This window comes from Loxodonta africana, chromosome 25 (assembly GCF_030014295.1).
Source record: "Loxodonta africana isolate mLoxAfr1 chromosome 25, mLoxAfr1.hap2, whole genome shotgun sequence".
NCBI classification, from domain to species: Eukaryota; Metazoa; Chordata; class Mammalia; order Proboscidea; family Elephantidae; genus Loxodonta; species Loxodonta africana.
In genome coordinates, this window is record NC_087366.1 from 65,184,271 (window position 1) to 65,202,219 (window position 17,949).

Below are 17,949 nucleotides of genomic sequence, written 5' to 3' on the forward strand. Positions count from 1 at the left end.
TTTCTTTGATAAAGATCAGTTTAATGTCCTTTTGCTTGCTTTTTGCTTTTCTGTACTCACAGTTCTCATTCTTGGGAGCCCTTGAAGAAAACAGGGTGGAGGTATATGGCAGGGTGTGGAGTTGGCAGTAAAGAAGAGAGGGAAGAATTAATTGTTAAATGCCAAGATCTGTGCTGGAACTTGACAAGTTAGATGATAGTATCTTACTTTACACAAGAAGAGAAAGAGGCCTGTCATGGCCTGAATTGTGTCTCCCAAAAATATGTGTCAGCTTGGTTAGACCCTGATTCCCAGTATTGTGTGGTTGTCCTCCACTTTGTGATTACAATTTTATGTCAAAGAGGGTTAGGGTGGGACTGTAACACCCTCACCCAGGTCACATCCCTGATCCAATGTAAAGGGAGTTTGCCTGGAGTGTGACCTGCACCACCTTTTATCTCTCAAGAAATAAAAAAGAAAGGGAAGGGAGCAGAGAGCAGGACCTCATACCACCAAGAAAGCAGCCCTGGGAGCAGAGTGTGTCCTTTAGACCTGGGGTCCCTGTGCAGAGAAGCTCATAGCCTGGGGGAATATTGGTGAGAAGGCTGACAGAGAGAAAGCCTTCCCCTGGAGCTGATGCCTTGAATTTGGACTTCTAGCCTACTTTACTGTGAAGAAATTTCTTTGTTAAAGCTATCCACTTGTGGTATTTCTGTTAGAGCAGTACTACATGACTATAGCAAAGCCCAAACATGCTCTCATGGGCATGTAGCTAGTAAGTATCAGGGCTGTGATTTAAAACCAGCCCTGAGTTAAATCGAGAAGTTTCACTTTGACAGCAGTGCCCATGGCGTGACTTACTTCCTTTATAGATTCAGCTCCTGTTGCAGTACTTGAAGAATGACCCCAGGAGAGCAGTAAAGAGACTTGCTATTCAAGATCTGAAGTTACTTGCCAATAAAACACCACATACCTGGAGCAGGGAAAATATTCAGGTATGTTGACCTTTGAATATTAATATTTTATATGCAAGAATAATGTAACGTTTTAGTAAATCCTTTTGCTTTACATTTTATGTCATCTTTATCATCATCTGAATGCTTGAATATGAAAAACGTGTAAGGGCATCTTTCTTATTTGTAGAAGTTATTTTATAAGTGTTAGACTTAATATATAAAACTCCTGTCCTTCAGTGTTTGCTTTGGTGAATTAGACTTGCCTTTCAGTTTCTTGTTCATTTTCCGATAAGTGTACTGAGGCTAATTGAGAAGCCCAGTTAAGCTGTATCATTTTATTCCTGCCTCCTTTAGTCAGTTTAGGGAGAACAATTTAGGTGCTGACTATGATTAATTATGGAGAAGATGCTGGATGGGAACTTGGCAAAGTGTGTTTCTCCTTTTCATGGAGAGCAGAAGACATTAAGTTCTCTTTTGTAAGTACAAGAGCAGACATCTCATTCTCTAGACTTTTAACGTGACATCCATATTTCTTAGGTTAAATTAACATTATTGTTTTTTTCTCTCAAAATGAAACTCGTTGTTTACCCCTTACTGATAACAGATACAACATTTTCTAAATAATGCTCTTTAAAGTAAAATGGAAGTTTGTTAGACTTAGACCTTTAATTTTCATGGGTTATATCTTTATCTTTTGGCATTATCATGGCTCTAGCCTAACATAAAGAGGCCCTGGTAGTGCAGTGGTTAAAATGATCGACTGCTAACCAAAAGGTCAGCAGTTCGAAACCACCAGCCCCTCCGTGGGAGAAAGATGTGGCAGTCTGCTTCCTTAGAGATCTGTAGCCTTGGAATCCCTGTGGGGTCGCTACGAGTCAGAATCAGCTCAACAGCAGTGGGTTTTTCATAAAACCCTCAAGTTCCACGTGATGAAAACTAAGCTGCTGCATTTGTTTGCAGTTTTCTAGCACATTTCCATATGTTATGATTTGATAGCCACAAGTATCCCAAGATATTAGGTCAGTTATTAGTATCTGCAGTTAGTAGATGATCACATTATGGCTCAGAGAGACTTAGTATGCTCATTCTTCATTGGTCCTTGGCTATTTTACATAAATTTTAGGGTCACCTGGTCAAGTTCTCCCAAAACAACAACAACCAAAACCTGTTGTTATTCAGTTGAGATTACACTAAATATAAAGATGAATTTGTAAAAAAAATTGCTATCTTTACAATGTTAAGACTTCCACTGCATGGATGTATTTTATCTTTTAATTTATTTAGGTCTTTTTAATGTATCAACTCGATGGCACACAACAACAATGTATTTTTTGCCTTAGAATGTTTTGTCTGATATTAAATATAGCTACTTTAGCTTTCTTCTGGCTGTGTTTACATGTTGGATCATTTACTATTTTTTTACTTTCTTTATTTCAAGTATTTCTTGTAAACAGCATTTGATTGGATTATTTTAATCAGCCTGGTCATCTTTGTCATTTTAAAATGGAGCATTTGATTCGTTTACATTTGTTGTGACTTATTATATAAACCAAAAAAAAAAAAAAAAACCATTGCTGTCGAGTTGATTCTGACTCATAGTGACCTTATAGGACAGGGTAGAACAGTGCCATAGGGTTTCCAAGGAGCAGCTGGTGGATTTGAGCTGCTCATCTTTTGGTTAGCAGCCAAGTTCTTAACCACTGCACTACTAGGGCTCCTATTTATTATACATTAAAGCCTAAAATTAATACTTCTACAGAGATCTTAGAACACACTTTAACTCCATTTACATCCCTGTAAACTTTTATGTTATTGTTATGTATTTTAATTCTCTTTTCTTATTAATGTATTTTTCCACACATAATAAATACACTCCATCAACCTTTGTTTGCCAACCACTGCCTCCCTCTGCTAGGTATTTTCATAAGTGTCACTATGCCAATTTTTTTTTTATATGTTGCTGTAAACAAAAGCAAAATGAGCATAGCACATTATTTGCATAAAAATGCATTATATGATTTCGTTGTATTTTATAAAGTCACTGTTCATTTGAATCTACCACACTCTTTGGTCTTCTTTCATCTCAGGCTTTTTATCTGGGTTGCTTTTCCTTCTGCCTTTGGAAAGTCCTTTAGTGAAAATCTGTGCTGATAAACTCTCCCGACATTGCTTGTCTGAAAATGTCTTCATTCTGCTGTCACTCTTGAAAGACACTTTCTCTAGGAATAGAATTCTCGGCATTGAGGGTGCCGTTCTAATGTCTGCTGGCTTCCAAATGCTATGGGATGGTGTCATGGGTTGAATTATGTCCCCCCAGAAATCTATCAACCTGGTTAGGCCATAATTCCCAGTATTGTGTGGTTGTCCTCCATTTTGTGATTGTAATTTTAAGTTGAGAGGATTAGGGTGGGATTCTAATACCACCCTTACTCAGGTCACCTCCCGATCCAAGGTAAAGGGAGTTTCCCTGGGGTGTGGCCTGCACCACCTTTTATCTCTCAAGGGATAAAAGGAAAGAGAAGCAAGCAGAGAGTTGGGGACCTCATACGATCAAGAAAGCAGCACTAGGAGCAGACCGCGTCCGTTGGACCTGGGGTCCCTGCACCGGACAGGCTCCTTGACCATGGGAAGATGGAAGACAAGGACCTTCCTCCAGCGCCAACAGAGACAGAAAGCCTTCCCTGGAGATGACACCTTGAATTTGGACTTTTAGCCTACTTTATTGTGAGGAAATTTGTTAAAGACATCCGCTTGCAGTATTTCTGTTTTGGCAGTACTAGATAACCAAGACAGATGGTTAAGAACTATAACACAGAACTTTTTTTGTTTCTTAATAGTATAGTTTAAAAAATGCCATAAAAACATCTGAACCTGGAACTTTTTCAGGAATAGTGTTCTGAGAACATTTCCAATTAGGTTATTACCCTATCAAAACAGGTTTTCTACCTCTTCTTTCAATCAGTTTTGATCATTTGCTTTTCATTTACTTCATTTATTAGATTCATTCTAATTATAATTTTTAGTGTCTTTGTATTTGAATATTTATTTTTACTCCTAATATTGCACATTTGTGTTTTTTATCCACTTTTCTTACTTAGACTTGGTTTTTTTATTATATTTTTCAAGTGCTTGGTGTATTTATTATTATTTAATAACGAAAGCACCTAAGGCTATTGATTTTCCCCTTAGTGCAGATTGGATACTTTCTCTAAACAATTGTAGCATTCTCATGGCCATGAATTTGAAATACTTTTTTTTAAAGTCAGGTTTATTGTGTAATTTATTTACAGAAATCTTTTGGGTATATAGTTTGATGAGTTTTGACAGATGTGTAGAGCTGTGTAACCACCATAGTTGAGGTAACCCAAAACCCAGTGCCGTCGTCATTTTTCTCTCCCTCAGAAGTTCCCTCAGGCTCCTCTGTAGTCAGTCACCTTCCCTGACAGCCACTGGTCTGATTTTTGTCTCTATCGTTTTGCCTTTCCGGAATATAAATGGAATTATGTCAGTGGAATCATATGATATGTAGTGTGTGTTTTCTATAAAACATCTGTGCCTAACCCTAGGTCACAAAGATTTTCACCTGTTCTAGAAGTTTTATAATTTCAGGTCTTATGTGTAGCTCTGTGTGCTCCATATTGAGTTGGTATTTATATGTGATAAGAGGTAGCAATCAAGGTTCACTTGGATAACCAGTTGTTCCAGCACCATTTTTTGAAAATATTATCCATTCTACATTGAATTACTTCGGCATCATTGTTGAAAATCAGTTGTGTAGGTCTGTTTCTGGACTTTATTCTGTTCCATTTGTGTATGTGTTTATTTTTAAGTCAATACCATACTGTCTTGATTGCTCTAGCTTTCTGTTAAGTCTTAGAGTCAGGTAGTGTGACGCCTCCTACTTTGTTCTTTTTCAGAATTGCTTGTGCATTCTAGGTCTTTTGCCTTTCCATGTAAAATTTAGAATCAATTTGTCAGTTTCTGCACAATAACCTGCTGGGATTTTGATTGGTGTTTATGCCTATAGACCGTTTTGGGGAGATTTGACATCTTTACTGAGTTTTCTGATCCATGAACATGGTATGTCTCTCCATTGCTATAAGGAACAAAGTTTGATTTACAAAAAAAAAAAAAACAAACTTGTTGCCATCGAGTTGATTCTGACTCATAACAACCCTACAGGACAGAATAGAACTGCCCATTAGAGTTTCCAAGGAGCTGCCGGTGGATTCGAACTGCTGACCTTTTGGTTAGGAGCCAAGCTCTCTAACCAGTGCGCTAAACGTATGTCCTATATTGAGTTTCTTCCTTATCTGTGACATTTTGGTACTCATTGATTCACACACCAGCTTGTATTAATATCTTAGCACTATCTTGTTCTACAGATAGTACTTTTATCAACATAAAAGAATTCTCTGTCCTGTGTAAAGCTTTTGCCTCGAATTCTTTATGTGATGTTAATAGTGCCGGTCATTTATTTATTTCACGTGTATCTGTCAGGTCTGTGCCAATCTTATTGTCTTCAAACTTTCTGTTTAGATATGACACTTATAAATAGAATATAGATTTACCTCTTTTAACAGTATAAGGTAACCCGTTTACATTTACTGGTGTCATGGATTGAATTGTGTCCCCCCAGAATATCTATCAACTTAGCTGGGCCATGAGTCTCAGTATTGTGTGATTTCCCACCATTTTATGTGACTTCCCTATGTGTTGTAAATCCTATCACTATGATGAAATAAGATGGATTAGTGCCAGCTACATTGATGAGGTCTACAAGATTAAGCAGTGCCATAAGCTAGTCTCTTTTGAGATATAAAAGAGAGAAGCGAGCAGAGAGACATGGGGACCTCATACCACTGAGAAAGCAGTGCCAGGAGCAGAGCGTGTCCTTTGGACCTGAGGTTCGTGCGCTGACATGCTCCCAGACCAGGAGAAGATTGATGACAGGGACCTTCCTCCGGAGCCCACAGAGAAAGGAAGCCTTCCCCTGGAGCTGACGACCTGAGTTTGGACTTGTAGCCAACTAGACAGTGAAAGGATAAATTTCTCATTGTTGAAGCCATCCACTTGTGGTATTTCTGTTACAGCAACACTAGACGACCAAGACAATTGGTGTAATGGAAGTTTTTTATTATTTCTGCCATCTCATCTTAACGCTGTCTATAATACTTTTTGTTTCCATTGTTGCATTACTTTCCTTTGTTATTCAGATGACTTTTTTTTGTTCCTTTATTCTCTAGTGATTTAAAAAATTTTAACATGTTAATTAAGCATAATATTTTTATGTTACCTCTAAATTCAGTGTGTAAATATTAGAATCTGTGTATCTCTGTTGACATTAAGAATCAAAAGTACAGTGGTTGAAATGCTGAAAGTTGTAGCTTAAGTTTTTCTCATTGCTAACTGTCTCCATTGCTCCCTCCTAATAGCCTGTTAAAATACTCTGGAATTTAATTCCCAATTATTATTTTGCACCATGAAACTTTTTTTAAAATAAGTCATTTTATGACACATGCGTTGAGCTTCACAGCAGCATTAACAGTTCCTCAGATGTCACCGCTTATCCGTATTTATTTCTTCATTGTACCATGTCTCCCCTTATCCCGCGTTTTTTATTCCGGTTTATCTTTCTTGTGGCTTGGCCTTTGGTTGTTTTTCTCTAGGAAAAATAGGATTTCTTCATTCTTAAATGTCTGTAAAATGTGTTTTTTTTAATTTCACATGTGAATAACAATACAGAATTCCTGGCTGTAGTAATTTTCCTTTGGAGTTTACATTTTAAGCATCTTTGATCTCATTTGAGGTGTTACTGTCATATCGAGGTAGAGTTATCTTAGTACAAAGTAATTGGTACAAAAGTATCTGAAAATAATATAACCCTTTGAAAATTACAGTAACTTTAAACCAGTATAGATAAATATTTAAGACTTAATTAAAAATATTATTTTTTAATGTTTGTCCTCCCACAAAGAATTTTTCCTGTCGTGGCTGAACCTTAGTTTATGGGTTTTACTTAGATGGGTGTGGAGAAATATTAATGGTGTTTCCAGAGCCTAAATATATATTTGAAAATGTTGACATACAGCAGGGAAAAGAGTGCTGATGACTTTTGAACCTTCGTGAAGTAATATAATAGAGCACTGACTTCAACCTTGAACTTACTCTCAGCTACAAGAGCACTCATTATTTTTCTAAGGTTTTCTTTTCTTCTCAGCGATCTTTTAATTGCTAATTGACTTTTTTTTTTAGTTTTTATATTTCAGGTTCAGATTGTGTCCATTCCATTGCTGACTTTATTAGTGTGGTCATTGGTATTATAACTACCATGTGGAATCAAATACCCTCGGTTTAAACGCTTTAATTCTGAACGTTTTAAAAACCAGAAGGAAGGAAGGGCCTAAAGCGAGGCCCAGGTGTGGTACACGTCCTTATTAAAGTAGTTAAAGATAGTTTCACAGGAGCAAAAATCTACTTTAATGTGTTTGTTTTCCTTTGGTTTTTTTTATGCCTTGCTAATATCCATTTTAATTGGTTAATCAATATTAATAGTTTATAATATTCTGATGTTATCGTCTTAGCTGAAGATGTTTGATTTATGTAACCTTCCTGTTAGAAAGCACAAGAAAATTTTTTTCTTCTGGGTATTCTCAGAGTTGTAATTTTATTTTTGGCATTATTTCCCCTGAGAGTATCTGATTTGTACTTTACCTGGTATTGGGAGGAACAAGTTAAGCCTGAGAATTACTTTTTTTAGTTATCTTTTTCTTTGCAGTTAGTACAAAGGAAACAAAATTTAGAGGTGTTATGTCTGACAGAATACTTTTAAACATAACATTTTTCTTTACCTTAAAGATTATAAACTTCTTTTTAGTGTACTTTTCTAGAACACATCCCTGGTGGCCAGTCCCATTCCAGGGTAGAGGAGGAGCCCCTATTCAGGGATTGACCCAGAAAGCAGCAATTCAGGACAGAGACCGGTTGAGCCGTGGGTTAAGCCACCCGAGGGAGAGAGAATCAGCCAAATTGTCTGAGTGAAGAAGGCAGTAGTGGTTAAGTGAGAAAGGGGGCCCCATTTGAAGAGAGAGTTTTTCCCTTGTGTTGGTGTGAGAAATGGTCCCGGTAAGAACACTTTAGTAATAGGTAATGTTGAAACAGATTTCATTATTCAGATATGTTTGGTGTGCCGTTTCTGGGAAACTCTGGGATTTGCTCTGTTAAGCTTACTAATTTAGGAACCTGTAAATCAGTATATATTTTCTGAGGGCATTTTCGGTACCCAGTACTGTGGTGGATGCCAAGAAATCAGAAGATAACATTGTAAATAATTTTGTCGCTAGATTTTCTAACATCTTGTTCAGTTTTTAAAATGGTAGAATTCTTCCTGCTTTTTGAAACTTGTTAATGTATTATCAGCTTATATAAAATGGCTCACTTGCCTTCTCGGTTATCTCAAATAGCTAAACACCTGTTAATAAACAGAGCACTCAGTAAGATATAATTGGAACACACAGAAATACAGGACACAGTCCTTATTCTCTGGGACTGTTGGTTGGGGATATTAGTCATAAGCACAAGTTTGTAAAGGTACAGGGCTGAACAGTTTAGGCAATAAAAAATCATTGGAAATGGCCTAAGCATTTGAATATATAAATGGGACCTGTAGTATTACCTAATCACAATTAATTTTTTTGAATGCTTACTTTTGAACTTCAAAAATAGTATCCATATTTGCTGCCTTTATTTCTTTATCCCCTACTCTTTAGTACACTTACATTTAGATCTTTTTTCCTGTCACTTTGCTGAGATACTTAAAAGATCGCCAGTGTTGGAGCCCTGGTGGCACAGTTGTTGACCAAAAGGTCAGCAGTTCAAATCCACCAGCTGCTCCTTGGAAACCCTGTGGGGCACATCTGCGCTGCCCTATAGTAGAGGGTCTTTGTGAGTTGGAATCAACTCAAGGGCAATGGGCTTGGTTCTTCTTAATGTTAAACCCAGAGGCCTTTTCTCCCTTTATCTTTTTTCCTCTTGAATATGTTTGAGCTCATTAACCTGTCCCTTCTCTTTGCATCTGTTTCTCTGGGCTTCTTTGGCACCTGACTGTCCTCACTTTTTCTGCCTGCTCTCTAAACTGTACCTTCTCTGTATTCATCACTGCCCCTTTTCCAGAGTTGAGTCCCGACCCTTTGTGCCGTCTTCCGTTTATTCTCTGCCATTCTGTGTGTGCAGCCTCCCAACAGTCCGGTCCTTTGCACTGCTGTCTGGCATTCTAGCATATATGGGTAACAAAGTGTTTTGACCTTCCATAGCTGTTTAATCTTGCAGATGGCAGATTCCCTTCACTTAGATTTTGTTTCTAATTTGAATTTAATTTTTTACTGTAATATGTGTTAACATCGTCAAAATTCAAAAGCTGCAGAAGGATGCACAGTATGGTAGAGCCTCTCCCAGCTACCCTTCCCCCTGCACCGAACTCCTTTGCCCAGTTGCAACCAGTGTCTAATTTCATATAGATGCTTCCAAAGATGTTTTATGTGAAAACCAGCAATTTTGTATGAATACTTACCCCCATTTTGCAGACGAAGAAGCCAAGACTCAAAGATTTCGGTAAACGGCTCAGGTCATGGAGTTGGTAAGTGGCGGAGCCAGAATTTTAATGTGAGTCTTCTAGTTAAAAATGTACTACTTCTCAGATTCCAAATGCCTGCTAGGTGTTTCTTCTTGGACTTTATATTGCCTCCTGTTTTCTGACCTTTCTCTAAAATCAGCCAATCTTCATAAATTCTCGGTCTTCGTAAGTGAAATCGTCATTCTCTGGTCATCAGGCTTGAAATTTTGTAATAATCATTGAGTCCTTGTTCACTTCCTTGTGTATTAATCCCAGATATTCATCCTGACTCTCCATTCCTGCCATCAACTCTAGTTTAGGCCATCGTTACCACCTTCCAGGGGCTCTCGCTTGGTCTCCTTAACTCTCAGCTCCTTTGTTAATTTATTCTGTCTGCTGGAGCCCTGGTGGCACAGTGCTCAGGAGCTTGTCTGTTTGCCACGAGGTCGGTGGTTGGAATCCGCCAGCTGCTCCCTGGAAACTCAAGGGGGCAGTTCTCTGTCCTGTACGGTTGCTTTGAGTCAGAGTTGACTGGATGGCAACGGGTTTGGTTTTTGTTTTGGTCCCATTGCCAGAGTAATCTTCCCTAACAGTTTAGATGCCAGTATTCGCCTCCAGTGGCTTCCTATTTTCATCAAGTTTGAATTCCTCTGCCCAACTTTCAGGACTCTTTATAATCTGACGTAATCCTACCTGTTCGCCACCCATCTCTCTTAGCTTCCGCCCTTTTTGGACATACCTCCTTTATCACCCCATATTCTGGCCTCGTTGCCTGGCTTGTTGCCTGGACTGTCTGTCCTTCCGCTATCAGAGACCTCCTCCACAGTTCAGGTCCGTTTCTGTTTCATCCGTGATCGTTTTTACTGCTGTTGCCATTTTTGTTGTTAGTAGGTTTTTCTTTGAATCGAAACAGTAATACTTTCATGTGAAAATTCATTGTTCAAGGATACACAGTGAGTGAAATACGTTTTTTCCTATCTCTTTTTCTTCAAGCCTGCTCTGCAGAGATGCTCTCTGATGCTGGTTTCTTATGTGTCCTTCCCGAATCACTCTGTCCATCTGCAGGCATGTGTGTGTATCCTCTCTTTTCTGTACAAATGAAAATACATGTGTGTTCTGAACCTTTTTTCCCCTCAACAGTATGTCTTGAGGAGCATTGCCATTGGACGGTGGATCCACTGCTTTCTCTTACCAGCTGTGTGCTGCTCTCTTCACATTCCCATCCCCCTGTCGGTAGACATTAGGGTTGTTTCCAGCACTGTGACTGTTCACATTTCTGCATCAACTAGTTTGTAACAATCATCTTTGTGAACATAAATTCCCAGAGGAATTGCTGGGTCAAATGATACGTGCATTTTAAATTTTTGTAGTTAATGCAAAACTACCTGCCAAGGAGGTTTATGATCTTTTACCCTCTACTCAGTGGTGTGCGAGGGTGTCCGTTCCCCACGGATAATATCATTTTTCTAAAACCCAGAAAATTTAAGCTGAATGGACAGTTTAGAAAAATGTTGTTTTAACCTCTGCGTTCATTTCTCCTTTGTATTTCAGGCCCTCTGTGAATGTGCCCTTCAGACTCCTTACGACAGCTTAAAACTAGGGATGCTGTCTGTGCTTGCGACACTGTCAGGGACCATCGCTGTCAAGCATTACTTCAGCCTGGCTCCAGGTGAGGAGGAGAGCGGGTCACCTGTGGGCAGCGTGCTGATGACTTCATTCCTGCCGTTCCCTCTGTAACCTCACGGCTCACCGGATTGTAGGGATTTGTTTTGGGATGATTTCTCAACTAATGCCTACGATAGAATCTTCCGTCCTTGATCTTAACTCGAGGATATTGCTTTTCCCGATTGGCTCTTTTTTCAATTATGTGTAGGTGAAACAATATTTCTGAGAATGCTTAAAATAGCTGGTTTGCTTTTACGTGTCTCTTACTTCGAATGACCTTTGGATTTAAGCACATCTCAAAGGCCGTGTGGTGGTGAATTTTTAAAGCAGACGTCATGTGCCTGCTTTTCGGTGAATGTTATCGCTCTGGCAAATGGTTGAAATAAAACTTCAGCCCAGTTCAGCAGGGCCTTCTTAGTTGTCTGTGCAGGATATTAACCCCAAACCCCTGCATTAAGGCCCTTGAGGGCGGCCTGTCTGACTGACTTCAGATTAAAGTTTTTGTTTATGTGTAAGGTTTATGGAACGTCTGTTGCCAGATACCTGATTTAGCTACAGCCTGCTAATTTGAATTGAATTAATTAAGGAGCTGTGATGCACGTTTGTCCTTTTCATGGCTGCACAGCATATAAACTTAGTTTCTAGGTGTAGGACCTCCCTGCTGTCTTAGTCTTGATAAAGGAGACTGAAAAGGCCTGATACTCTATTGCTAAACTTCCCTCCCAGCTTGGGTGCACGCATGTGGCCTGAACTTGACTAATCATTTCCCATACCATAAACTGAATTGGGATCCAGTGACGGAGACAAGTTAGGGAAATGTGAGAATCCACTCTGGTGATACAGCAACACCCGTTTCCAGGTTAAGCTGTAGCAATAGCTGTTTGCCACATCGGGTGCCTGTGACAGCTGTGGCATCAGGTAATTGGTGACAGTTCCGTGGACTAATTCCATGGCATGGTTTCAACTGTGGTCTTGGTTGCTCTCTAGCCTTGTCTAGTCCTGTCAGTTTTCTGAACTTAGTTTTCCGTGCTTCCTAGTAATTACGTGAGCTGCTCTGTATCACTTACCTATTTCTACATAACAAATCACTCCAAAACTTAGTGGCTTAAAACCACATCCATTTTATTTGCTCTTGTTCTGGGAGTCAGCAAGTTTGACTGGGCTCAACTGGGCAGTTTTGGTCTTACCTGGCATCATTCATACAACTGTAATCATCTGGAACCTTGACCAGGACTGGATGGTCTAAGCAGGCCTCACAGGTTGGCAGTTGAAAGGTTTTCAGCTGAGGCTTGTAGGTTCTCCTTCATGTGACTCCCCAGAGACTAGCTTGGGCTTGTGTACACCATGTTCTCAGAGTTCTAAGCTGCAGGCAAAAGAAGGCAAACCACTTAAATACTAGCAAATGGCCATCTGAGATGCATCAGTAGGTCTCAACCCACCTGGACCAAAGGAGAATGAAGAACATCAAGGACACAAGGTAATTATGAGCCCAAGAGACAGAAAGAGCCACATGAACCAGAGACTACATCATCCTGAGACCAGAAGAACGAGATGGTGCCCAGCTTTAACCGATGACTGCCCTGACAGGGAACGCAACAGAGAACCCCTGAGGGAGCAGGAGAGCAGTGGGATGCAGACCCCATATTCTCGTAAAAAGATCAGACTTAATGGTCTGACTGAGACTAGTAGGACCCCGGGGGTCATGGCCCCCACACCTTCTGTTGGCCCAGGACAGGAACCATTCCCAAAGCCAACTATTCAGACATAGATTGGACTGGACAGTGGGTTGGAGAGAGACGCTGGTGAGGAGTTAGCTTCTTGGATCAGGTGGACACTTGAGACTGTGTTGGCATCTCCTCCCTGGAGGGGAGATTAGAGAGTAGAGGGGGTTAGAAGCTGGCAAAATGGACACGAAAAGAGAGAGTGGAGGGAGGGAGTGGGCTGTCTCATTAGGGGGAGAGCAGTTGGGAGTATGTAGCAAGGTGTGTATAAGTTTTTATTTGAGAGACTGACTTGATTTGTAAACTTTCACTTAAAGCCAATAAAAATTAAAAAAAAAAAAAAAAGCAAGCCACAAACACACAAGTGCTTTTCAAGCTTTTGTTTCCATCATGTTTTCTTGTGTCTCGTCGGCCAAAGCAGGTCATATGACCAAGCTTAGAAAGTGGAGAAGTAAACGCCTGTTGCAGGGAGGAACGGGAAAGTCACATCGCAAAGAAGCTTGCTGTGATGGTCAAGGTTGTGCATCAACTCAGCTGGGCCCTGGTTCGCAGCATTTTGGTAGTCATATGATGTTGTGATCAATTCCCTGTTGAGATTGGATAATGTGATCACCCCCATGGTGGGATCTACTGTGAGTGGTTCTGGCGGGGGCAGGGGCGGCTCATCACCCCCTCAGCCTTCATCTCTCTGCCCTCTGCCGCCTAGTCCTTCCTGCTGTCCTTGCTGAGGCTTTGCTTGTTCTGGATCCTGCAGCTGGCTCTGTTCGTCTAACCTCCAGTTCTTGGGACTTGAGCTAGCAGCTAACCTGGGGTCTTGCCTGCTGACCTTGAGATTCGTCAATCTGCACAGCCTTCAACAGCTTTGCTTTCCGCCCTACTGATCTTGGGTTTGCCAGTCCCTGCGGCTGCATGAATCAGCAGAAGCCTACAGTAGCTCTGCTTTCTGGCTTGCCGGTCTAGGGTTTGCTGGCCCCTGCGGCTACGTGAATCAGCAGAAGCCTATAGTAGCCCTGCTTTCAGGCTTGCCGGTCCCTGCGGCTACATGAATCAGAAGCCTACGATAGCCCTGCTTTCTGGCTTGCCGATCTTGGGTTTGCCAGCCCCTGCGGCCACATAAATCAGCAGAAGCCTACAAATAGCCCAGCTTTCTGGCTTGCCGATCTTGGGTTTGCCAGCCCCTGCGGCCACATAAATCAGCAGAAGCCTACAAATAGCCCAGCTTTCTGGCTTGCCGATCTTGGGTTTGCCGGCCCCTGCGGCTACATGCATCTGGAGAAACCTCTTTCTTGTCCTATGGACTTGGGACGTTACACCCTCTAAAACCTGCGTGAGCCGTTTCCTTGATATAAATCTCTCTTTCTCTATTATGCACTTTACTGCTCTTGTTTCTCTAGAGAAGCCAGCCTAAGACACATGCCTACCAGGGATGGAAGAGATTATCGCAACCTTCTTTGTAAACAATCTGCCGTATACCCAGTGTGGTTTCAGTCAATTCTTTTTATGCATAAGTCAGCCGGTCTTAGTTTCTTAGCTTGTAGTTAACATCCTTGATGGACGTCACACTTCGAAAGAGCTGAGGTAGGCAGAGTATTAAAAGTAGGTTAAAATTGATAATTGCTTTCCCATATAGGTTCTCATCGATTCTTTACAAGTAGTCTCTCAGGTGAGGCAGATGCAAGGGAGTTTACAAGTTTTGAAACTGAAGCTCACAAAGGTTTGATGATATGTCACACCAAAAAAAAATCCAAGCTGTCGAGTAGATTCTGACTTATAGCAACCCTACAGGTCAGAGTAGAACTGCCCCATATGGTCTCTTAGACTGTAATCTTTACAGAAGCAGATTGCCACATCTTTCCTAGTGGAACGGCCTTTGAGTTCAAACCACCTACCTCTCGGTTAGCGGCTGAGCGTTTAACAGTTGCGCCACCGGGACTCCTTCATGATATGCCCAAAGCCACGTATTTATGAAGTGTCTGAGCCTAGACTTGGACCCAGGAGTTCTGACTCAGGATTCTTTTTTTATACTAAACTGACCTAGAAGCAGGCTGCCTTTCTTTATCTTTTAATTCCAGAGATACTTATAAGCATTGTGTCAGGTTATAACATTCAAGCACTCTTCAGGTTAGATATTTTGTTTGTCTTTTTATTGAAGTTTGTTGAATTTAGTTTGAATCAGGGATTAAGCAAAAGGTTTAAATAATCAGGTGATGTCATTTTAATAAGAATAAAAGTTCGAGAATCTTTCAAAGTTAGATTATTTAATAGTAATAGTGTTACAAGTGTATCTCCACTGACTAGATTTTTCAGTATGACCAGAAGACACTTTATAACACAAACTTAAATTCAGTATGTCTAAATTGTCACTAACAAATGGCGCTTAAACATACAAGATTCAGTATCACACATATCTAAGAAAAATGCAAATTCAGACAACACTGAAATGTGCTGTTTTTTAATCCATCAAATTGGCAAAGATTCAGAAGTTTGATAAATAACATGCTGGTTCGATAAAGGTTGGGGCACATACCCACTTTCTTTCGTTGGTGGCGGTAATGTAAGTTATTAAATCTCTACATCGGTTATCTGGAAATACTAGTCAGAATCACATAGGAACCAGAAATTCCACTTCAGGAATTTACCCTGCTGATACAGTCGTACATGTGAGAAATGACATGTGTACAAGGTTTTTCATGGCGTATGTGATAGCAAAATACTGTCCCATTGGTAGGAGATGTATAGCATAAAAATGTCCTTCAATAGGGGACTCATTAAAGAAATGGATACATCACTACACTAGAAATCAATGCAATTTATTCAAAAGAATACACTGGCATGGAGCAATCTCTGTGATGTCATGTTTAGAGAAGTAAAGCAAGGTGCAGAGCAGGGTGTGAAAAAGGAGAAAGGACAGACTGTGTGTACATGTGCAGATGTGTAGACTCTATACCAACTGGGAACATCGAGTGGATAGGGGCAGTGGTGGGAGGGAGCCTTTTCACTCACCAACCTTTTACCTTTTTCTACCTTTTGTTGTACCTTTGAACCATGAGAATTTATCTTAGAAAATCATTTTTAAATAAATAAAAATTAAACTAAAAAATGATTTTACCCCTAAAAATAGTTATCATAAAAAAATGCTCAAAAGCAGGATATTGGCAAGTATATATGTAAAAATGGTGTGGGGGCGGTGTCTGACCTTCTCTAATTTCACAAAGGGAAGGAGAATCAAGATCAGCCGCACAAAGCTGAATCCTATGAGGTGGAAGTCAGACGTGCCTTCTCTCTCCATCATCTTTACCAGTTCTGACACTAGCTGTCCCTCCTGTGGTACTCTCTGCTTCTCTGCTGGGTTCAGTAATTCATTGCAATGGCCACACAGAGCTCACAGGCATTACTCATGATTGTGGGGTTTTTTAGGGAAGTAACAGTTACAATTTCAAGCTCAGGAGCACTCAGGATGTAATTCTTCCATCTGGACAGCCTCTTTTCAGCTGTGCTTGCAGGTACACCTCTCCCTGGCCCTGAGTCTCTGCCCAAAGGCACTCAGCTTTCTTGCTCCGTGTGCCGGGAAGCCCACCATACCATCTCCTGCTGCCAGGTCTCTGCTGTTGGGTCTCACTGTCTTCAGTGTTACAGCTCTCTCTTTCCGTCTCCTGGATCCAGGAGCTATTCAGTCCAGGGATCTTGGGTCCAAAGGACACGCTCTCTGCTCCTGGCTGTTCTTTGGTGGTGGTAATGGGATCCTCTCTCTCCTGCCTCTGGAATGGCTCACCTCCAGCCCAGTGGGATGGCAAAAACTGACTAGTCGCTTTGTTGCGTCACAATTACCATATCTGCACAGCCCCACCCAGTCACTTGGGTAGGAGTTAGAAGACCCTGGCGAGAAAGGCCACACAGAAGTGGTCCATCGCACTGCAGCATGCATTTCCTGATTGTGTATAAGTTTTTAAGTTATGTTGATGTACAAAAGGGAAAAAAGATGTAAAAAATATTCTAGAAAGTTGACAGTATGGTCATGCTGATTTGTTGGATTTGAGATGAATTTTCTTTTCATTTTTGGATTTTTCTGTTTTCTTTGTTTTTTCAAGTTTCCTTTGATGAATCTTGATTGGAGGAAAAAAGGAAGAAAACAAGTTGCAAAGCAGTATATAAAAAAGGTTGGGGGGGTCTTTGTAAAGTAATAGGTGATTCTGCGTTGTCCGTGTCAGTTGGGTGAACATACAGTAATAGGTGATTCTGCGTTGTCCGTGTCAGTTGGGTGAACATACGGTAATAGGTGATTCTGCGTTGTCCGTGTCAGTTGGGTGAACATACGGTAATAGGTGATTCTGCGTTGTCCGTGTCAGTTGGGTGAACATACGGTAATAGGTGATTCTGCGTTGTCCGTGTCAGTTGGGTGAACATACGGTAATAGGTGATTCTGCGTTGTCCGTGTCAGTTGGGTGAACATACGGTAATAGGTGATTCTGCGTTGTCCGTGTCAGTTGGGTGAACATACGGTAATAGGTGATTCTGCGTTGTCCGTGTCAGTTGGGTGAACATACGGTAATAGGTGATTCTGCGTTATCCGTGTCAGTTGGGTGAACATACGGTAATAGGTGATTCTGCGTTGTCCGTGTCAGTTGGGTGAACATACAGTTTCGTCTTTCTTTTGCGTAGTTTAAAAACTAACACGTCTGTGGCTGATTGATCTCGACAAGGGCACCGTGACTGTTCAATGGGGAAAGAATTGTCTCTTCAGCAAATGGTGCTGGGACAACTGGGTCTCCATGTGCAAAAGAATAAAATTGTACCCTACCTTCCACTCTGTATGAACATTAACTCAAAACAGATCAGCAGCCTAAGTATTCGGACTACTGCCAAAAAACTCTCAGAAGAAAATACAGGAGTAGAGCTTCAGGACCTTGTTTTTCATGGTGGGTTTTTAGGTGTGACACCAACAGCACAAGCAACAAAGAAAAATAGAGAAATTGACTTAATCAAAATTAAAAACTTTTGTGCATCAAAGGACCTTATC

The 17,949-nt window shown here is 40.7% G+C and overlaps 1 protein-coding gene across 8 annotated transcripts in view; it reads left to right on the plus strand.

Moving 5' to 3' along the window:
* The window catches only part of INTS7 (integrator complex subunit 7), a 97,423-nt gene that overhangs the window by 29,706 nt on the left and 49,768 nt on the right, over positions 1-17,949 (plus strand). For all 8 annotated transcript variants that reach the window (XR_010319455.1, XR_010319457.1, XR_010319456.1 and 5 more), the window contains 2 exons: positions 852-974; positions 11,098-11,215. Coding sequence is in view for 5 of the 8 variants with exons in the window: in XM_064276937.1 (XP_064133007.1) it covers positions 852-974; positions 11,098-11,215 (241 nt within the window). In the remaining 3 variants the exon portion in view is untranslated. The remainder of the gene's footprint in view (positions 1-851; positions 975-11,097; positions 11,216-17,949) is intronic.